The following is a 23,725-nucleotide window of genomic DNA, read 5'->3' as shown; positions in this document are numbered from 1 at the left end:
TGTTCCTGGTTGCTTAGGTGTCTGTCATACTGCGTCTTCAAAACATGGCTATGTTTTGTTTTGCTTTGTATGAAGGCCATTCCTTCAAGGTGATCATCCCTGCTGTCTTTCTCTGTGCTGTTCCTGTTATTTTGAGTCTCATGGTTCGGTGTGAGGTGGTTGTTGGAGTATTGCACATAAGATAAGCATTTTTCTTTTGCTTTACTGTGGGTGGGATGGGTTTCTGTTTTTTTGCTTTGGAGTCTCACTGTAGGATGGTTCCCTTTGTAAAGTGTATGAGCAGAAAGTTTCTGTTGCCATTAGTTTTGATGAGTCTTTCTTCTTACCTTCCTTGGGTGTGGGGTTTTTGTTTTGTTTTGTTTAACAAGGAATGTTCTACAGCAAATCATAATTGTTCTAAACAATAGGCTTTGACTTACTCCTTACCTTTAAGGAGATGTGTCAATACACAATTTTCACATTTGTATTGTAGAGTTCTCTAAATGTGTAACTTTGTTGGGAGGTAAGCCCCACTATGTTCTAGAGAATGTCCTTGAAGCATCCACCTTGAAGAACATCACTTTTACTTCCTGAATAAGGAGGTTGTGCTTGGTGATTCATGCAGCTCCCTAACAGTTCACAACCTGAACCTGAAATTCAATATTTGAAAGTGTTTTCAGAGCCAAACAAGAAATTAAACATTATTATAGAAGTTCTAGGGAGAGCTGGCATTTCTCATTGCTGAAGTTGGTTAGTTACTGCCTTTGTCATCAGCATCATGTCTGTATGTCTGCTTTAAAAAGAAATTGGTAAAAATAGGATGGTCATAAACAGTGTCCATTATCTTTTGTCAAAGTTGGCTATTGTGGTTATATGTGAAAAGTAACGGCAGTGAACTATGCTTTTGCATGGCTCCTTAGGAAGCATCTTTACTTTCTTACATAAATTCCATAAAAATAATAGGTGCAGAAAGTGAAACTTTGGAAGAAAAATAGATGTGACCCAGTTGGGACATTCAAAGAACTAAAATACTGATGTACCAGTAGAAGCTGTAGGCCTTGAAACACAAATATATTCTCTTAACCATTTTCATCAGTGTTCTAAACTGTTGGATAAATTTCATGAAAGTAGTTACATTAACTAGTTGACCTAAATAAGAGTGCAGCATTTGGGATCCTATTCTGTGAAGGAATGCATCACTTGTATCAGGTGTGTATAAGGTATTTATAGTTGCATAATAAGTAACAGAAGAAGAACATAAGCTAATTTTAGAGAACAAAATTCTTATACGTTATAATAAAAAACTGTTAAATGTTTGACACTACACAATCATTTTGCTACAAAGAATTTATTGGCATAATTTCTCAAATTACCCATTTTAAGATGAAAAGCAAAGGTTTCTTTATAAAATCTTTATGAAACTGGAAGTACGCAGTGAGGGCAGAGGTATGTAGAGTTAAATCATTAGTCACTGAGGTCTTTCTACTTTAGCCTTTCTTCTAAATCATTTGGCTATACAAAGTACTAGTTATTTCCTCTTCCAGACATTCCTAAACAAGTTATGCTGGTGGAATTGAGTAAGTAATAAAACTTCATATAGTAGATAACACTGTTGGCTTTCTTTTAAAGATGTGTATAAATCTTAATAGTTTTGTTTTCTGTATTTCTTTTGCAAGTCTTTTTAGAAATGTGGACAGCAAAGTTTATAAATCTTGAGCTTCCATATATGAGGACAGACTTGTTTTTTCTCTCCAGTACGGAGCAAAGATCCGCTTTAAAACTCTTCCTATTAAAACATTGCTGTATGCCATTGTCAAGAAATGATTAATTATGAATGTGTAGCTTTCAGTGTCTGTTTTATATCGGGTAATTGACACTAAGATGTTTGTTCCAGGGACTAAGGAGTAACTTAAGTTCTGTAACCTAATTCTTTGTCGCTGAGTGTATTTTTCTGCTAACATGCATTATTTTTTGATCTCTTTCATGTAGCTTTATGAAGCAGAAAATAAACACAAAATTTTGGAGAAAGAGTTCCACCAATACAAAGAACAGCAAAGTAGCAAACCAGAAATCCAGCTACAATCAGAAATAAATCTTCTTACTTTAGAAAAGGTACCTTGGATTTTTTTCTAGTCTTTAAAAACTGTCACAATGGTCCACTTACTGATAAGGGACACGTAGAATAATCTTGCATGATAAACTGGGTAATTTGTCATTGCTCTATTTTTTCAAACGGTTCCCTCAGACTTTAAGTATTTAGACACAAATAAGGCCAGTAGTTGCCTTATATCTGTAGAGGAAGCAGTAGTGTTAGAGGATAAGGCAGGAAAAACCCTGACCTATATATTTAAATCGCTACCATTCTGATTTAAGCTAGGGAGGCTGAGCATTCAGTTGATCAAACTAAATAAAGATGAAGATTTTCTTATGAGGATTAATCCAGAGTGGTATTCCATCATGTGCATTGTTTTTTTTAAAGTACGTCAGAAAAGACTGTGTTATTCTCAGAGGGATGGAATCACTGTCATAAGTTGATTTCTTAGAAACCATGCATGCCTTCAGCAGAGGATATTTTTCTTAATTAAAACCACAGTTACGGGCATTTTGTACTCAAATTATTGTGAGGTTTGAGTTAAATTGTTAATTGAATAAGCTGAAAAAATGGACCAGCCTTCTTGGCACAAAATGTACACAGTTATATGGCCAGTCTGCTTGTTACTGTGTGTTTGAATAACTTCTAATGCCAGCTAATTATTCAAAATATGTTTCTGTCTATAAATAAAACCTTTATTTAAAATATTTCTAGATTTCCTATTTTTGTTACTTTTAAAAAATCAGTGCTTTAAGATCTTCGCATATTCAGTGGTACCTAATTTTTGTCTGTTTGAAAGAAAATACGCCTCATAGCTGTTAATTAAAAATGTTTGGGTTTTGAGGTTACTGTACTCAGTGTGCTTCATAACTGTTTGCCTTTTAATATTTTTTTCACTGAAAGCAATGAATTTTTTGGGTGTGTAACTTTTTAAAAGATTTATTTAGATAAGATCAAAGATTCACACTCAATATGTAGATTTTAAAGAATGGTTTGAACAGATGTCTATTTCAGAGAAAAGAATGTAGTACATATCTTCAATCAGCTGCAAGAAAGAAAAAACTACACACCTTTTAAAGGCAAGATTTATCCATCAATGTTTCTATTAAATTAGTGTCTATAATCTTACTTTAGAAAAAAAAGGCAGGGGTTGCTAATTTGAGAATCTTAAATTTAAACGTTATGTCAGCAGATTTAGTGCTAGAAACCAATCCTTCTGTATAGACAGCTATCCAATAAAAATAAGGCTATATTTTAAACAAGAAAATGTTCATGTGCCATAATATTTATGTTATATTGTATAACAGCTTTAGATGATGTTGTATGTTACACTACATAAACACTTTTCTTAAACCAGACCCTTTGTATATATACATCTTTCAGTGATTGTTACTGCTGTTATTGCTTCAGCTGATATGATTTTAATTGCTTTTAGGCTGAACTTGAAAGAAAGTTAGAATCGGCTACCAAGTCAAAGCTCCACTACAAACAACAATGGACAAGAGCTTTGAAAGAACTTGCAAGGTTAAAACAGGTATGCAGGTTTTCTTTTGTCATATGAGACAGCCAAGTTAATGCAGTGTTGGAAGCTACTTAAAATTACTGTTACATACCGGCAATTTTCATTTTATTAGTGTTTGCCTTTGCCAAATATAAGCTGAGCTATACATTTTACAAAAATGAGTACAGCAAAACTCATTTTAATTTGACACTGAACTCAGGAAAGACCAAGGCTCAGATCTGCAAAAAAGATTGGTGTAATGAAAAGCAGGCATGATACAAAAAATGGAAGTTTTGTTAATTTCATCCCCGATTAAAGCTCAGGCAGCACTTCCAGAGAAAATGTTTTGTTTCTGTCCCAGCCATCTTGCTTGGTCAGTCCTAACTGTTCTCTGTTTTAACTGTAAAATGAATGAAGAGTAAAGGTGAGAAACAAATCTTAGCTTTTAGAAATAATTGTTTAAGGTTTGCTGAATGTTGTAAAGTAAGCTTGCAGAAAATTTAAATGGGAAGTGAAACTTTAATCTGCTTTTGGAAATCCTAATCTTATACTAATGTGGTATGCCTTTACTGCTGTGTTTTAACAGAGCCTGTGTGTGTATAGTCATATGTATATGACTTGGAAATACTCTGTTCAAACTTAAAAGGAGTAGCAGCTTCATCCTCACTGAATCCATATGCCTCTGTGCTTTTTGTCATTGCCTGTCTCAATTACAGTAAACATTAGCTAAGCAGTATACTTAAGAATGGCAAGCATCTTCATTAGCCTTGACAAACAAATTAGTAAATCATTAATCCATGTTGTTGAACAAACATTGACACAGATAAAACTTCAGAATTCCAAGTTTAGTGAAAGGTTTTTATTACCTGTATTTACACCTACTTCCTGCTTTAGGAAAAGGGGTTTTTTTTGAGGATTATAGTTCCTACCTCATTCCTACTGCTAGAGTATTAAGTTTTGGGAGAGTAAGAAGCTATGCCCACTCTCTCCTAATTGATAATTACCTTTCTTATTCTGTATTTTTCTTTGAAGAAAGTGAATGTACTATATAATCACTATTAATAATAAAACCCTCATCTTTATTTGCTGTCTTCAAATTCGTTCTCTTTTGCCTAGTGGTAAAAGGAGTCATGAATTCTCATCCCCAATTTCTGAAACATCTATGCTTGACAAGATGATAGAGGAAAGAATATAAATCTTATCTCTCTGATTAATATTTATTCAGGAGCCATTGAATGTCCAGGCTGTTTTTTCTTACTGCCATATTTAAAAATTCCTGTAGAATAAAACAGAAGAATTTTGCTTGCCAGATCAACACTAGTGTATATCACTGTCAAGTTTTTATTTTAGATTTCATTACCATAGACCTGATGATCTGAATTTAGTAATATATGTGGATGGTTTCAGCTGACCCTCTTGCTGAAAGTCTGAACCGTAAAATAACTTGGCAAGTACATGAATTATGCTACCTAAAACTTCTACTACAGAACAAACCCTTTCAAAGTAGTTTCTTGTGTTTTTTATACTCCTGTGCTTCATCTTGTGCTTTAGTCTATTGATAAAGGATTTAAGTGACTTGAAAAAGCCAAATAAAAGTTGAAGCAGAGCTGATCAAAAACCATTTACTGTGTTTTAAATATAAATTTGGAAACTGTTGCTTCAGGAATTCTAGATTTGCTTTAGTTCAGATGATTTGTGCAATTGTGCATAGTTTGACCAATTTCTTGTTTAAATTGGATTAGTACCATGTTAATTTTGCATTGCCTCTGGTGAATAGCCACAGGGCTGTAATCTTTGCCAGTAATTTGTCACACCAAAGCTCTCTAGAGAACTATACAAAACATTTGTGTAGTGAGGATTAGACGCTGAAAGCCATATCTTAGATTGTTAATAAATGTTAATGACAAAACCCAGCTGGTAAGTCTTGGAAATGAGATCTAATGCTTTGTGCCCATTGCCAAAAAATGTTTAAACAGAGATTTCCATTACTCAAAGGTGACCTAGTACAGTCAATTTGTGAATTAAAGCGTAATCTACAGGCTAAGCATTTCGTAAAATGTTCTTCTGATTTGCAACCATAAAAGTCAATGTTTCCTTAATTAAAAAATTTCCTTTTACTTTGGAACAAGTTCTTAGCACACATCTGTGATGGTTTTCTTATTTTGCAGAATGAGATATGTAGTATATAACTTAAAGTATGGGACTGTTAATAGAAAATGCTTTAAACTTCTCAATATCTAGGATTTTGAAAAAGATCTAAAGTACATGAGGACATGTACACATCGTGCTTACCTGTGCTTAACAAAATACAGAAGTTGAATTTAAACACAGTTTGTAAAGCTGATTGAAAATAGACTTCACCACTTCTTCCCTCTTTGGTACTCAGTGCAGGTCTGTATTAATGCTTCATTCACTGTGCCTGGTTTAGCCTTAGGAAGACAAAAGTGTCGGTAAGTTAGCTACTTATCTATGCACCCAGGTAGATTTTATCACCTGCAGAGGTTTCAAAAACTGTCTCTCAAAGTTTTCTAACTGGGAAATCTTAGTGCTATGCAAATGAGACCTCCATGGTCTTTACATATGTGAACATTATTTCTGAGAGCAATCAAACCATTTAGACAGAATTGCATATGTGCTTATAGATACCTTGGATGCTAAATTCAGTATTTGTTTGGGTGCAAGAAACAATGTATCAACAAAAATCAAAGCTGGCAGAAGTGTCACTTCCAGCAGTTGATAATCTCTGTTACAATCTAGAAAGTCAAAACCTCAAAATGTACATGCATCAATTATTCAATGTTCTGGGAGAAATATTTAAGTCTTTTAATGTGTTTGTGCCCTACAGATCTGTTTAAAACAACATGGACTGTATTGGCTGGCTGATATTTACTCATGTCTTGCCCAGTGTCTTGCTTATCCACTCAGTAATTAACTTGATTAATTCGTAAGTAATTTAGCCCAGGAGAGGATGTAAATATTTTTTTTGAAAAAACACAAAACACAACCCATCTGCCCTCCCAAACAAAAAAAACCCCACAACCAAGAATGCTGCAAAACAAAACAAAAAACCAGTTGGAGGTCTACATCTTGGTTAAAAACTGTGTCTTGAAACCATCCAGGCCCTCCTACTGACTTGTCAGCTCTGGGTTATTTTCAGAAAACTTTACTTGAGTTCCTTAGCTTCAATTGTAAGTTTTTCCCACAGACTTGCATGGTATGTGTGAGTGGGAGAGTGAATAGTGGCTGCTATTTAGCCATTGTTTAGTCTAGTGTATGTATGTTTACATCTTCCTTTTGGATTTATAGGCAGCTATGGCAAAATAAAGATTGTGCTTCTTTGATTGAGAGCCTCTTAACTAGAGCACCTGGTGGCATACAGGGATTCTTTTATGATCTGATTATAATTGAAGTTTTGAGAGTGTTTTATTGCTGGTTAATTTTTATTTAACGCTGATACTCCTGTAGTACCGTAGTTTCAAAATGTCATTGAAGTTCCCACCATGCAAGCTCCTAAAACAGTATTCCATGTCTCAAACACTACGTTAGAGATGCAAACTAATGAGGAAAAGTAGTAATACATTGAAGCAAATGATCTGATAACTAGTATATGGCTTTGTTTGGATTGGATTTGTTTTGTTTATGGGGGTTTAAGAGAAGGATGGCAAAATATCAAATTAATAAGAGAAAACAATATTGGTAAGTTTTACAGAGAGGGGTGGGAGGAAAGAAAATAAGCAAAAGAAATAGTGACTAGCAGTGCTGGGAAAGTAGTGAAGGTACATGAGCCAACTAAGAGGATATTGCAAAAATAATTTTCAGAGTAATTTTTTATGATACTCTTGGTTTATCTGTACCTGCTGCACTGTGGGATAGTGGCTGATAGTAAGTAGGTGGTGATGCAAGAGTGAAGTTTCTGTGTTCTGAGTTTCTAGAGGGTCTTATCTTCTACCCACAAAGTTGCCTTAAGGCCAGCAGCTGATGGTTTCAGTGTTCCCTTACCTAAAATTTAAAAATGCAATATTCTAAAAATAATATATTTAAAATTCTAGAAGTTCTTACTGAGGCTTAAAACAGCATGACTGGCTACAATAAGCAGTTGAGAATAGACCTGAAATGTTCCTTATTTCATGATATATCAAAGGAGCATATTCTCTCTAGAAATGTAAAGTATGTCAGAAAGTCCTGACCGAGAATTTTAAGCGTGTGACTATGTATAAACTTGTGAGCACTGAGATACACTTAAAATACTTTGTATTCAGTCATAACTTTTTAAGTATGCACAGAATAAAATGAACATGTGACAAGTGGGTTTAGAAATGCTGGACTTTGCCTTACTGGTACTGTAAATGTGCAGAAATGTTTTATTAAAAACTTTTTTTCGTTTTCAAAGATGTCACAGTAAACCCTGCTACATTTCAAGTACTACTGTGCAATAGATTTTGGTTCCTTCTCTGGTTTTAAAAAATAAAAAGTGCTTATTGCCCAATGGGTTGTTAAACTGTGATTAGAAAAAAATGGACTTAATACCTGAATGTCTCTGTTAGTGGCACCAGTTTCATCACTCTGAAGAAGAAATCCTTCCTTCTCACTCATACTAACAAAAGACAGTCTTTTTATGGTCTCTCAACATATCATAACAAAACTGTATATAAATTAATTCAAAATCAGTGTGTCTCACTTCTTATCAAACTGTTGTAAATTCTTTGCCATCTTCTTGTATTGATGGATTATTAGGAAATGGGTTTCTGTTGCTCTGCTATGAAGAGTTTAAATAGAGCAATTTTCTGTTATGCATCCTACCAATTGTTCTGACAGACTTTTAAAGTAGTCAGTCTGTTGTTCAGAAAAACATTTGAAAATCACAGAGCATGAAGTGTGTAACTGAAATTGCACACAGGATCCACCAGAAAAGAATCTGCAAAATCCCTTCTCACTTGCTTTCATGTCTTTTTTCCAAGTTGGACTGTCTTAAACTGAATGCTAGGGAACTCTTGCCTCATAAAATGTTGATTTTTATTTTTTTAATTAATACTACTGTGCTTAAATGTAATTACTGAGGGACATGGCATGTTACAGAAATTCTTTAATTTTAGTTGCGTAACAATGAAAGTAATCTTATCTATTCCCTTATACCTCCCAAGTAAGGAAATGCCAAATATTTGTCATGTTTACACCACAACTGTATTAGTAATCAAATTAAATTTCTAATCAGGTTTATCTGAAGGACATCCTATCCAATGCTAACTTGGAGTCAAAATGTACTAATATGATTTTTTCTCTTCTATGAAGAAAAGAACTTAGCACTTGTCATGGTTTAACCCTGGCCGGCAACCAGTATTCAAACTTAATTCCCTACAAATGTAGGGACATTATCCTGAGCAATGAGCATGCTCACTAGTGACACTGATTTTTTTTTTATTTTTTTTTTCCAGAGAAAAACCTCAAAAGGAATAGGAACTGAACAAAGGATTCTTCAGGAATTCTTTCCTACATCTCTTTGGCTTTTGCATCATTCTCTTTTGTCCTTTTCTTGGTTTTATTAAACCTCACTATAAAGGTGTTCCTAGATAAAAAAAAAAAATATTCTGAAACTAGTTCAGTGAGGGCATAGAGGACCAAGGTATTAAATGAAATGCCTTCTGATCAATAGGAAAGCATTAGGAATATTGGGTCTTCTTCCTGGTCTGTTTCAGGCTTTATTCTATTAACGTTCAGTATATGTATTTCTTCTAATGTATGCTATTTCTCCGAGTTTAAAATGCCTTTTTTGTTATCAGATTGCCATTGTGAGCATGTTGCTGAACAGCAGAAACTCTGCTTTCCTGCCTCAAATAGTAAAGTATGAACTTGTCATGATATTTGTAGTCCCATGTGCTGTTTATGGCCAGCACACAGGTCTTTCCTGTGAAGCTGCAGCTGTGTGAACACTCAAACTCTTTCCTTATAGATTGGAGTAATACACTCCACAAACTGAAGGACTGGATTAGACTACTTCTATTCAGTGTAGTCACAGCTATTTGATGATTTATGTGTATTACGTGTCGCATTATAATGTTTCATTAGTAGGCAGGGGTGTAATTTGCTGCTGGTGTGTTACAGTCTTGCTGTGCTAGTAATAAGTGCTACTCTGTTTTGCTTTAGTTTTCAGGTGAAGTTTGTCCAACATGCCTTCAAAAAATTTTCTCATAGAATTACTGAAATACACAGGTTTGAACATTAGTATCCTAGTTTCCCATGATAGCCATAGTTTAAAATGGTACAATTAGAGCATGAAACTGAACTGCAGAGCAAAAACATATTATTATTTTTCCAATATTAATCCTTTCATCACTCTGCAACAATGCACTGGACTGAAGCTAATCATAATTTACAAATCAGCATACGTAGAAAGGCTAGAAAAGCAGATAATGGCAATTAGAAGTCCTCTGTTCTGTAAAAGATTTAATTTTTTCATCATCTGAGGAAGATGTCAGCCTCATCCTGCATGGTAATGACATATCTTTCCTACAGATTGAGGCAGCTTGCTTGTAAATAGCATTCTTACATAGCTTATTGTGTGGCCACAGACTGTTACAACTGTTAGATAATGTCAACAGGAAGACCAGGTTGTACTAGACAAATTAATTCTGAAAACAGAACTTGGAAATGCAGGGCGTACTGCATGTACTACAGGGATATGTATAGCAAATTTGTTTAGACTTGTCTAATCAGGAAAAGTAGCTAGTCACCAGACTGAATTACTGGATTCTTTACCTATAGGGAAGCAGAAATTTCTAGATTTGTTCTACATGTGCAGGGCAGCAACTCCTTTCCTGAGACTAAATAGAAGACTACAAAGGAAACAGTATACTCAAAATTTTAGGTCTCATGTTTGCCTTTAAGGTATTAGTATCAACTTCCTGAAAAACAGCAATATTCTAATTTGCTTCATTTTGAAAAGGATTTAACTTAGGAGACTGAATGGGAGCAAAATACTGGTGGTCTTGAAAAGATATAAATGTTAGCTTGTCTTCATACCTCCAGATTTTGGGTAATTGATCAGATCTGCTGTTCACTTTTTTACTTGTACTTGTAGTATAAGTTGTACTGGTTTTATACCAAGCTATCTGAGGCTAGATCATGCTCAGCATTTCATCTTACTACTGCATTTAGCAAACAACTCGGGCTAAGTACAACTAGCAATATAGTTAATATAATTCCATTTCTCCTTGTAGCCTGTTGTATATTTGAAATCTGGCTTTCTCTGGATGTTGTTGCCTATTCAGCTGTTGGGAAACCAGAGAATACCATTGTGATATGCACTGGGACTTCATAAAGAAAAAAAAATAAAATTGTCCTGTCTTTTCTTTATTATGTACTTCAACAGTAATGCTTGATCTGCAGCATTAAAATACAAAGGTCTAACTTAATTCGAAACATTCTGTGATTAAGAAGCTCTTAATGCATTTGGTGTATTGCGTGATGAATCTCATTGTTTTAGTAACTTGGATCATGTCTGTAGTTATAATTTACCTAGTTTTGACTTTCAGCCAAAACTTTTCATTGGCTAGAAAAAAAAAAAACCCAACTAGCTAACTGATGTGTAATACCAATCTAGCCCCATACAGAGGCCAGCAGAAGGTGCACAAGATCTAGAAACCTGGCTTGGGTATCTTCGAATATCCTCCAGGTACCCTCAGTCAATTAGTGAAGTATATCATGAGCCAGCGGTTGCATTCAGGTGGTCGTGTTTAACAGACATCAGTATTCTTAATTTGTTTCCTTTTCAAGCTATTTCACATTTTTGTCCCCACAATATATCACTTTTTCACATCCACTTTTTCCCCACTGAGTAATTTTGTATTGGCAGCAAACTGTTTATTCCAGAACGACTCCCTTTATAAATATATCAAAAGAGTAGATTCTTGTAGAGTCCACTGTTACCTTCTTGCTATTGTGGAATTGATCAGTTTCTGTCCTTTCTCTGATACTCTAAACCCTGAGTAATCTGAGAGGTCATTCTGTGACAGTTTAGTTTTGTGTTTGGTTGTAGGTGGTTTCTTTGGTATGATGTTTTGGTGGATTTTTTGAAGAGTAATTGGAAGTGTGACTTTTCTACAAAAGCTGGCTTCATTCTTCCTGGTGTACCCATACATCCTGTTAGTTTTGGGTTTAGTTATGGTTTTAACCAGTTTAGCCACTGTGGAAGTAAGTCCTGCTGGTAGTTCCTGGATGTTTCAAAGGTGTCTGCTTAAAGAAAGAATAAAATAAAAAAGGGGGAAACAGTTATTCCTGTGGTGTCAGCACTGATGTTAGTGACTGATTACAATTGCAGTTAGTCTTGCAATTTTGTGTTTGAGTTTTGCTAGAACTCTTGAAAACTCTTCGATAAATATCAGCTGGCTGCAGAGACTTGTTAATATTTCCTACATGTATTTGTAGATTTCTGTTCTAAAACCTATTCTGCTTCAGTCTGAGACTGTTCTTTAAACCTGTCCCCTGTAATGACATGATGCCTCTCACATGGGCATGTCCTTCTGCAATGAATGTTGATTGGGGAAGGAAGGACTATGGCCTTCCATTCTTCAAGTGCCTTTTTTATGCTTCAATCCTGTATCAGCTATATGCTCTTTGGCAGGATTCCTGCTTTGGGTTTTATTGTTAGTATGTATCGCTTTAAAAAATTGTTCTTCAGGCTTTTAACTCACTGCAGTTATAACATTTAATATGCCTGGCTAGTATATTGGATTTAGTATAAAAAATTAAGTATTTTGGGGTTATGTACATGCTATAACTTCTTGTCAAGTACTTTGCTGTTGCATTACCTGTTCACATTAACAATTGGAGTCTTTGTTTATACCAATTTCTTGTGAAGTTCCAGTTTTCTTATCCCTTCTTGATCAACAACAGGGAGTGCTTAAAATCTGGAACTGAGATTCAGGGAGATGCTTGACTACATTCTTCCAGATATCTATTAGGTTGACTATATAGTGAGCATGCTCACACATATCAAACAGTTATCTTTTTTTAATTCCTATAATAAATATAAAACCTATTGTATTAACAATCAAATATTTCAGGTGAAAGCAATGTCAAAATTACAAAGGTAACCTTGCATTTTACAATATGTCTGGATCCAGGATGGCTGTGTAAACTCCTGCCTTATTTTTTTAACTTTAGGAAGAAATGTTATTTGACATCAAGTCTTCAGTCGCATTCAGAGTGCAAGACCAACTGTATTCAGTTAGTGTGTAAGGTCATATTAAAAATGACTGGGAGGAAAACAACTGGACAAAGGATGATGCTTCTCATTAAGATACTTTAAATTCACAAAGTGGTAGTGGACTCAAACGTTAGTTTTATTACAGTGTCTGTTTAGAACTTTAAAGAAAATAGAACAAAGTAAAGCTTTAAAGTGGATAGATTAATTGGATTAAATCCACAGATTAAGTTACCTAAAGTTTCGCATAGAACTAGACAAATGTAAAAGGAAACCTCACCAGAGTTTTGTTTTCAAGGCTTTTTTTAACTACAAATTGCAAGTTCTAAAAGTAGTTATTGAAGCTTTGACACTAGGCACTATAGGGCTGATGATGGAAGTTTCCGTCAGATATTTAGCATTTTTATGGGGTTTCTCTCTTAAAAAAATTATCATTTAAAATACTGTGTAGCAAAAGAATAAATCTCAGTATCTTGAGCAGTTCCACAAGTGTAAGTTTTATGTTTACCAGCTTAAGCCAGAGTTTGTGAAAGTGTTTGCAACATTTTCACCATTTGATTAATGGGAAGATACCTGTGACTGGGCTTCAGCTGATGCAGCCTGGGCAGGTTTACTGCAACTATCATAGTGACTGGTCTTACTGCATTATGGATAACAACAGTGAAGACATTCTGTTCAACGCCTGCATTTCCAGTACTGCTGGAGACTTCATTGTCATTACTTCATTCCTGACATTTTGTTCATGTCACTATAACTTTTACACGTAATCATGTAGTCAACTGAGTTATGTCTTTACCTGTTCCCACATTAGCGTGAACAAGATAATGCAATGGCTCACCTTAAAAAACAGCAACAAGAGCTGGAGCACATGAGGTTACGCTATCTGGCAGCAGAAGAAAAAGAGCTGGGGAAAACAGACCGACAAGAGCTGGAGGATATCAGAAATGAACTTAACAGGTATAAACCACTTGTAAGATTTCTTTCTCCACCCCTGCCCCACCCCTTTCTTGCTGTCTGCCTCAAAATAGGAGAAAGTTCCATTAAATCAAGATTATAATTGGATGTCACTCCAGTGAAGGAGTGCAGTTCAGTGTCTCTTAGGTAAAGATTGCACACTTTCAAATGCAGCAGTACTGAAGTATAGAAAATCTGTGTTTAAGGCCACTGTAGCCGTTTTTTCTGTTAGTCATTATACAGCACCAGGCTTTTTTCTATTTTAAACCTTCACTTCTAAGGATTACATGCCTTTCTTAATGCAGCAGTTCTGTTCATATTTTGAATCCACTAAAATTTTAAATTTGCCTAATGTTGTCCTCCAAAAACTGTCTGTCATAGGTTGTGTGTTGAACCCTTTTGAGTGCTGTTTGTGTTACCAAAATAGCCTTGGTGGCAAGTATTATAGTTGCATATGCATACAGAAAAGGTTTAATTTAAGTATTATTTAATTTAAGTATTAATACTTAATTATATTTATACTTGAGTATTAATACTTAATTAATAATTTAACTATTATACTAACATTTCTTTTACTTACAGCGTTTTTTCCATAGAGAGAAGGTACTTTATTACTTTTTCTGGATTTCTTTATTTTACCGGGCACTTCAGTAGATAAATAACTTGAAGACTTAGTGTGAAAATAATTAGAGTGGGTTTTAATATGGCTCATCCTCTGACTCTTTCCATTTTATCAACATCAGGCTAAAGCAACAAGAAGAGGAAAAGCAATTTCAAGATGTTAAGGATAATTCTGGTGGTAGAGTGGATGCCCTTCATTCTACAAAATTAAATGAGAACATGGACGATTATCTCTCTCGTCTGATAGAAGAAAGGGATACCCTTTTGAGAACAGGCGTATATAATCATGAAGACCATATTGTAAGTGAACTTGATCGTCAAATCAGAGAAGCTATTGCAAAAAGGAGCATCACTAGATAAACGCCTGCAAAAAGTTAAGAGCCAAAATTTGAACAGTGATATTTATAAACCTGTACTAGTTTACAAAATATGTAAGGTCATGCTTAGTTTTGCACACTGTTAGCTCTTTTTGAAGTCAGTGTAAATGTCTGCAATGTGAAGTTGTGCACAGTTGCAGGTTTTACGGGTACAATGGCTGTTTTTTAAATGTTTTTATACTCATTTGTAGATACAGATATGTAAATGTATTTATCTTGTGTACTTTCTTCTGAAAGGTTTTCTACCTCTTTTTGCATCACCCTGTCTAGGTTTATTTGTAATTTTTTTACTCATTCATTATAATGTCTTTCAGTTTTTAAAAAGATGTCTTCAGATATACTAGGGAAAAGTGACATCCGCTGTTTTCCCTGACAGAACTCTTAGTTCTGAACCGAAGTGCAACACCAACCAAATACCACTCTTTTACTGAATCATAAGGTAATCAATTTTTGCTTCTCCAACTGTAGCTAACATAACTAAGTTCTGGAGTAAATAGGAGACAAGAATTTTGTGTGTGTGAAACTCTCCAACCTTATGAAACTAAAATCAATTATTAAGTAACTAGCCTGATTGTACAGGATGAAGATCCCTTTGTTGCCCTAGCAGTTTTGCACATAGGCCTATAAGGTTGAACCCAGGAGTGTAAAGACCTAGTTCAGAAGGATACATGCATTCTTACATCCATCCCTAATAAGGAAAGCACTAATTCAGTGAGTGTATACACTTTAAATTCAGAATACACATAAAACAAGAGCTTTTCTAAGTAAAGATTATGTCCTTAATCAAGACCTAATTACTTTGCAGTTACTTAATGTATTTTGTAAGCATGTTATCTCATTACCACTTAAATTTTATGTAAGTTTGTTTGATTGTGAAGGTATGAACATGGCATAGTCTCAAGGTGTTAAATGCCAGAAGAGAAATCCACTAGAAATGTTAAGTTTGTGCATATTTACAGTTGAAAAAGTTTTGGTTTCCAGCCTTCATTCCATTTCAGTAATTTTAAAATTGTTTTTGTGGATCTAGCTATTAACATTACCTTAAAACACTGTTCTTTCAATAGGCATTTTTTCTGTCCTGTAGGCACAAATGTTTCTCTATTTGAATGTCAAATACTAAAAACATCTTAAGATTTGTTACTTCTAGAATGAACAAATACCAATGCAAAAATTCCTTTATTTTTATTTTTGTATAAAATCAGTGAACTTTCATAGACATTGCTGTATACATGTGACCTTCCTGTTTTGTATGGAATTAATTAGAAAATCTTGGGTTTTTTATATTTTTTCTGGCTTTGCTTCTATGTACATTGTTTTCCTCCTCCTTTCCATGGGCATATCTCCTGTTAAATAAACTTTGTTTAGACTCCTCAGTAACGTTTTAAACAAGCTGTATAAACATAGAGATCATTTTCTGTGAAGAATTAAAACTTATCAATACCAGACTTTGTAAGAAATGCTTTTGTAATACTTTGCACACTCTACTGTATTTTTCAAATTAGTGTTGTTAAAGAGATCCCTCTGCACTAGCAAATAACACCTTCATAAATCCAATACAAATCCATGAAAAGTAATTTTACAAGGTGGGTTTTTTGTTTTTGCATCATGGATTTATCATATCACCGATGCAAGATCATATGCAATTATTGTAAATAAATCAGGGAGCTTCTATTTTGACAGGAAGACACTCATGCTGTTTTTCTTCTAATGCTTGCTTGCTAGAAGTGTAACTTCTTCTTCAAACGCTGGAGGGTGCCTTAGACTTACAGATCACAAAGACTGAATTTTCATAACTGGTGATTTTTTTTTTTTGAACTAGCATTCTATGACTTTTCAGGTGTGTCTTTAATAAAATTCAAGTTTTGAGTATTAAGGACTTCGTGTTTATTTTTAATGTATGTATTTGAACAAAAAAGTTGTTATTTCTGGTAATATGACAGTCTTCAGTGCTTGAATCCATAAAATTGACAAGTTCACTTTCAAAGTTAATTCCATTTTTTAATTTCTAATTGAGTCTCTTCCATGGTTTTTAAAGAAAATTACAGTCATCTTGCTGTGGGGCTTAAAAAGAAACTACTTGGGTGAGGTTTTTCTAATAAATCAACTATTGAGTAAAAAAAAAGGTATATTTAAACCGTTATAGCCGTGATAATTTAAGCTATGTGGGTCCATTTTGTCCTTTGTTTAGAAGGTAAGAAGCATGAATTTTGTGTTTATTAAAAAAAATACTGTTGCTTCTTTGTTTCGTTGTATAGTCATTGCTTCCTAGTGTTCATTGTTTGTATTCAAATGAGAAAATGAATCATACTTTAAGCTTAATGTTTCACTTTCATTTTTTCCAGCAGTTTATGCACTTCAGTCTGAAGTACTCTAGAAATAAAGTCTGTAGTTGTAGTAGATACCCAGAGCAGAGATGAGCTTATCTTTTTAAAAAAATATTTTTATGTTGGGTTCCATTTTCCTTTTTATTGCCTCAAAACCATTTTAAAGCTTATAGCTATTCAGTGGAAAGACCAAATACCATTTTTTAATCAAAAATCTCATAAAACTTGTATCCTAATCTCTTTTCGTGGCAAAAGAAATGCCATTTGAAACAGATGCATGAGATAACAAGCTTATTTTAATTTACCCAGCATAAAAACTCTTGGAAACGAAACCTGTGTTTACAGGTTCAGTCCTGTTCCCATATGCCTTAGAGTGGGAAGATGAGCAACAGCTAGACCCTCCTGGCATTCTGGCAAACTCCTGCTATTTGATTATAGTGTACCCAGATTTCACTAGGAAAATTGATGGAATTATTTCAGAACAAGTACTCTTACCAATGTTTCTGTGAACTCCAATGCCAATGAAAATTAGTAAATGGGAGGCAGGGGGTGCTGGTTGGGGGCTGTTCGATGTCAGTGCCAAATCAGTTCCAGCTTTCATCTGCCTTCTGATTCAGGCCCAGAACTTGCAGTTGGCTTTGGATAAGGAAACTTTGATTATATCCTGTATTTGTCCAATTCTGTCTTTTCAAAGGCACTTAGCCCATCTGCAAACAAGGTTAGAAACACTTTTTTTCTGATAATCTTCAGGCACAGGATCCCCTCCTGACTGTATGTGCTAATTATTCTTACTGTGATGGGACTTGCTGTTACCAATCTTTCTTACCAAAGAGTTGCCTCGAATTATTTAGTACAGGTTTAAAAGTAAAGCAGCAAATCAGGATGTAGTATGTTTATGCATCCTGATACGGAGCATTAGCTAAGATTTTTGAGAACAGTTACAAAGAAATTGATCTTTTCCTCTGTTAATTGTTAGAATGTTTATCAGAAAAACTGTTTCTAAAATCTGATTTACTTTAGTGGAATGCATTATCATAAAAGACAAATCATTTTAAGAATAAAATGACACTGTTTTGCTTTGAATCTGGAATATTAGTACATAGTTAATGTTATTGATCTTTCCACTATACTGTTTTTTTGAGGTGAAGCTATAACCACTGTTTCTATAATATTTTAGCAGTTATCCAACCATTTTAACAGTAATACACTTTCAAAATTGCTGTTGCAGTAAAGAAGCAATGTTATGTCTGGCACTGAACTTTCAAGCATTCAATCTATAGTTTTCATTCACTGCAGTTTAAATACTTCTCCCTTCCCTCCACAGAGATAAACCTTAATACACAACTAAAGATGGAAGTCCTTTATCATATCTTCTAAGTGCTACTGAAGTATTTATACCACTTATTACATATTTACACAATTATTTATTTTGCTACTACTGTGCCTAAATGATCATGACCTGTGTCAAGGCTTGGATGGGAAGCACTAACCCCACTATTGTTAAAGACAGAACTGTAGAAAGGCGGCTGCATGCTTAGATCTCATTTCATTTGTTTCTCCAGGGGGTTGTATTAGTAGTGTTTTCATTAGAAATGTTTTTACAGATGTCGGCTATCCAGATATGAAGTCTCTGTGGTAGAGAAGCAGTCAGGAGTTTGGCATTCAGAACAGAAAGAAAAAAAGTCAACTTTGAGAGACTAATTTATAGAAAAATAATTTACTGACTTTCTGATGTATAAATGTACAGTAACTCCATGGTGGCTTTAATGCAGGGTAATTGAATTCTTGCAAGTACAGTTATTTTCTATTCTTAACTTGAAGAAATGCTAGTCTGTCATTCCCCATCCCTGAAGACTGAAATAGTCCCCATTAATAATGCTTCTGGAAAAGTGACACCCACTACTTTGTAGTCCAGTACTACTCCCCCGCCACCACCCCCAAGTTAAATACTTGTAGTAGTTTGACAGCATTTTAAACAATTTATGTATTACTACAAAAAGTTTTGTTCTAACAATATACAGAGAGAGTAGATGATTATGGAAGTGTAGCATTACTGAATGTTTGACCAGAGGGTTCTGATGTAGAGACAGAACGGCATTGACAAAATAATATAGCATTAAAAATCAGAGTGGTTTTACTGGGGCAGATGGAGTGTAGCAGAACAGTCTGCAGCCTAATACTGCTTCAACAGTTGTTGTATGTTACTTATAGCTTTAACTGTACTATGAAAAAACTGTAAAAACAGTTGGTGGAGGGCTATGATTTACTATGACTATCCTAAATTTTGTTTTACAAATACAAATGTAAATTAGGGCAGCAATATTAAGTCATTGGGTTTTGAGTTGAGCAGGCAATCAAGCTAATAAATGTTTTGTAGAATTTCAGTAATGGTAAGCCTTCAACACTTTTATATTCGCTTAATAGCATAAGCAAGGGGAATTTCTTGTTTATTGTCTCCAGAGGTACAGAAAATGTTTTATTGGTCTCATGTTAAGTGATGTTGGTTGTACAGGTCACCAGACCATCAGTATGTTTGCCAGAGAAGGTTATTTTGGTAACAAGATTAATATTGCAATCCAGTAGGTCATCCAGATCAGGGCTGAAAGGCACCGTAAACTACTATTTGCCTTATAGTCACACGCATGTGTGAAGGTTGAGTCCCATTCATACCAGGCATGAAGTTGACATGAAGTTTCTCATCCAAATACCTAAGGCGGTATTAGGTATACAGGTATATAACACCTATAGTTTGTTCTCATAGCCAGCGCTTTAAGCCAGTACTGTGGGTATGCTTTCGTGAGTACCCGTGTGTACTTGGTGTAAGCCACAGAGCCCGCCTGCTTCTTCAGGAACCATTCAGGTGATACGTTGTTTGATCTAGATTACTTTTTTGATGCTTGTATGACAATAATGTTTATTGCACTTTTCCTGAATGTGGATGCATGTGATGTTTAAAATACTCTAGTTTAGTTTATTGATTTATCTTGACTTTTCTGATGATAATCCAATTATTGCACCAAAGAAATGGGCTAAATAACCCAAAATAAATGAAGAAAAAAAAAAATACGCAGAATGTGAAAAAGCAAGACCACACCTCTACTGCAAGAAATTGGTAGATGAATCTCCTTAGGTATATCTCCATGAAAGCATACTGCTATTTGTGGGAAAATATTTATTGTGCACCTCAGCTACATGGTTTTATACCTATACAGTGGGTTTTACCTGTCCCATCCTACTACATCCTGCACAACAGATGGATTATATTTTTACTCCATGATTTACTTCTTACTGCATATACACAGCAAATCATTAAAATTGTTTTAAAGTTTTACCCAAGAACAAACATTTTTATGTCATCGGTGCAGGTGGCCTGTAATAGCCTAGGTAGAAATAGGCAGGCCTCACAAGAGGATGTGTTAGGAGGCATTCTCTCTCTTACACCGTGTAAGGGAAAAGCAATGTTTTGCCATCCTGACCAAAAGCTCGTGTTGTGATACTTGGTGCAGCATGGCAAGATCTGCCCTGAGTCACCTGTGAAGGGGCTGCCACGGGTAGGCTGAGGGTTGGGCGCAAGGTCTGTGGTTTCTCTGCCCATCTCTGTTATAAGGGTGTTGAGCGATCTTGAACAGGGCTCTGGGCCTCCACTTCCTATGAGCAAAATGAGAATGATGTGGGAAAAGCTTCTCTGTGTAAGTGGTTCACAAACTGCTGTAAACTCAGACTATCTGTGCTGGGTGCGGTCACCTTAATGCCCTAAGAGGGGTAGTTTGCTAGCTTCTACTAAGGTGCTTCTTCAGCAAATGTGTACAAGCTGTTTACTTTGCTCTTTTTCAGTAGATAAATTGGTATCTCAATTTAATTCTTCTGGCTAACTGCCAATTTATCCAAAAGCTTTAGAAAAAAGCAAAAATTCATCAATCCTTATGTATAGCTCTCTGATTTCTAGGGAAATTAAGGCAGTCCAAGTCTGCAGCCTTCCAAGAAAGGCTAGGTTAATCCTCTTCTGAAGAGATGGATGAAATAAAATCACTTGAATAGGGTAGAAAAAAGGCAAAATATCTGGAGTTTTGGGCCTGCCTGGAACAGTGTCTGTCTTGGTAGATGAAGGTGATTCCTCATTATACTGAGGCTTTGATGAATAGCTAGTTAATGCTTGGTTGTTAGAGCTGTTTGGAAAAGAAAAGGTCAAGCATTGTTTGCCATACCCCATCTATTGAGCAAATAAGTAATTGTGAGGGTTTTAGTGAAAGCTTTTATAGGAAAATCATTTTCTGACTTATTAGTATTGAAATACTAATAAAAGCAAATCCCTATTATACTAACAAACATGACAGATACTGTTGGAAATTAGTCTAGAGGGTGGGTGGAGGCCAATTCTTAACGAAATAACTCTCAAATGCTGTAAAACCAATTGGCTGCTGCTGAGCAGGACGGCCACACCTCTGTGCCAAATGTGGCTGTGCTTACAAGGTGGTCGCAAATTCTCCATCCAGGTGTGGAGTTCAGAGCAAAAACTCTGGGGCTGCCAGGCCAGTGAGGGCAGCGGGAGGAAGGGGAGGAAGCAGTAGCTTTTCTCCACTGCGCTTAGCATCACAGGGAAAGGACACTATTGCTGCTGCTCACAAAACCTAAACATCTCCCTAAGTAGCAACAAATTCCCATTTTTTTGCCAGAGTGGACTCTTGCCCCCCTTCCCCACCCCATTTTTTTTCCTTTTGCTGTTACCACATATACACTTGATGAAGAGAATAGCAGATTTCACCAGCAAACAAATTGGGATGGTTTGTTTACAACAAATAATACAAAAAAAGTTTTGTAATTTAATAGTCAGGGAAATTACCTATTACTTTATATACTTTGCATTGAAAGCAATATCAGAATATTCTTTTCAAAAAACCAGTACCTACAGTAAGTTGTTTGTTTGTGGTTTTTTTTCAGAATAGTTTTTGTGCATACTTAAACGGTTTTTCACAAAGAGCTGAGGGGGTTCTTTTATGCCCTTCCTTTCATGCTCATTGAATAAGTCATTCACATCATGTGTAACATTACTCCTGGAAATATCCCACCACTATAAAAGGAAAGTATCTTGGCTAAAATAAATGCTTGTAGAATAAAATAAATAAATAAAAATTACTGCCCACGTCTTTATTTTGCTTGCTGCTTATTTTACCACTCCAGTTTCAGATAAAAATGCATTGCATGCCCTATGGAATGCAATCTGTTACAGAGCACAGACAACATACCAAGTTGTGTACCACAAAATAACAAGCTTGTATGAGTACAGGCAGGGTTAGCTGTTTATACTGCCAGATTCAAACTTTTAGTTAGATAATTTTTGGCAGCGAACGCACCTAGTCTGTTACTTATACACCAGTTAATCCTGACTTAGAAAAAAACGAACATCCACTTAGAGCCTCTAAAATCTTAGCTTAACTTTAATACTATGGTAAGAGATGATTTAGGGTATGGCACGTTAAAGAGTGTAATTCTTAAAAACTTGCTTCTGTGTCAGGCATTATGTCTTTAAATCCTAACACTATTTTTACACAAAAAATTAAGAAAGAATACTGACTTGAATTACAAAGCAACTTTTAGTGGGCTTAGCTTAAAATTTGTTCTATTTAAACTCACGACAGAAGAGAAAACAGGCATTTAGTGTTGTCTGCTTTTTTAGCTGAGGAGCAAAGGCTGCAATGAAGAGTAGCAGTATGAAGTAAACACACCACCCTTTGCAGTTTGAAGGTATGTATATGTGCATTTAAATATGCTGATGAAAGAAGGAACATGGTAAACAGAATCCATCTAGGTTTTCTTAAGGCAGAGAGACTTGCTTTAACTTACAGCAATTACCTTCTTAATTTTTTTCAGTAGCAGAGTATTTCAGTGGCTCGGCATCCAGACTATGTAATGTCATTTTAGTAAGAAGAAAAAAGATCATCTTCGGGGACACAAAAGGCAAAGTGTAACCCGGTTCACAATATCTTCCATTGCTGGTTCACCTACCCTTACAAAATAAAACCCAGCCAAACAAAATCCTACCATGATCGGGGGGTTTCCTTATGGAGATTTCTGAAGTCTTGCATTTATTCATCTAAGTCTCATAAATACATATTTTTAAAATATCACAACCTCAACTCCCTTTTCTAGCTCCATTTTTGTTATCACATTATCTGTTTTAATGGCTATTAAGCTACAATGTCCGTACCTTATCTTTGTCAGTTAATGTATCTAATTCCACCATCCCAGAGGGAATAAACCTGAAGCTAAAGCCTGCAATATATTAAAGAATCAAGAACGCTTATGCAGAACAAACAGAGGATTTAGCTTGGATAAACAGCAGAAAGCTCAGTGTCTTTTATGTCCAGAGCTCAGGACTGGAAGAAGAAAATGACTATAAATCATCCCTGTGAAACAACATAACATAAATGTTGTATGTTTATTTAAAACTTCATACAATCATTTATCTGGGCTATAGCTCAGTTTCAAAAAGTGCTCTGCTGTAATGAGGTACTGAGACTAGCAGTGATCAAGAGTAAAATGATATATAGTCTTCAACCAGAATTTGCTTATAGGAAGAATGGAAAGCACTTAAGCAGACACCAAGTATCTATAGCTAGTAGATCAAGCATGAGGATAATGCAATAATAACAAAAACTTTGATAGATTTTTTCCTGTTTC

The 23,725-nt window shown here is 35.1% G+C and overlaps 1 protein-coding gene across 1 annotated transcript in view; it reads left to right on the top strand.

The window, feature by feature from the left end:
- Positions 1-16,596, top strand: part of CEP120 (centrosomal protein 120) — a 44,982-nt gene extending 28,386 nt beyond the window's left edge. The window contains exons 18-21 of the mRNA XM_056325202.1: positions 1,969-2,091; positions 3,507-3,605; positions 13,583-13,728; positions 14,469-16,596. Of these exons, the coding sequence (XP_056181177.1) occupies positions 1,969-2,091; positions 3,507-3,605; positions 13,583-13,728; positions 14,469-14,706 (606 nt within the window). The 3' untranslated portion in view covers positions 14,707-16,596. The remainder of the gene's footprint in view (positions 1-1,968; positions 2,092-3,506; positions 3,606-13,582; positions 13,729-14,468) is intronic.
- Positions 16,597-23,725: the final 7,129 nt, after the last annotated feature.

The sequence above is a fragment of the Falco biarmicus genome, chromosome Z (assembly GCF_023638135.1).
Source record: "Falco biarmicus isolate bFalBia1 chromosome Z, bFalBia1.pri, whole genome shotgun sequence".
Taxonomy (NCBI): domain Eukaryota; kingdom Metazoa; phylum Chordata; class Aves; order Falconiformes; family Falconidae; genus Falco; species Falco biarmicus.
This window is presented reverse-complemented; position numbering and strand designations above follow the sequence as displayed.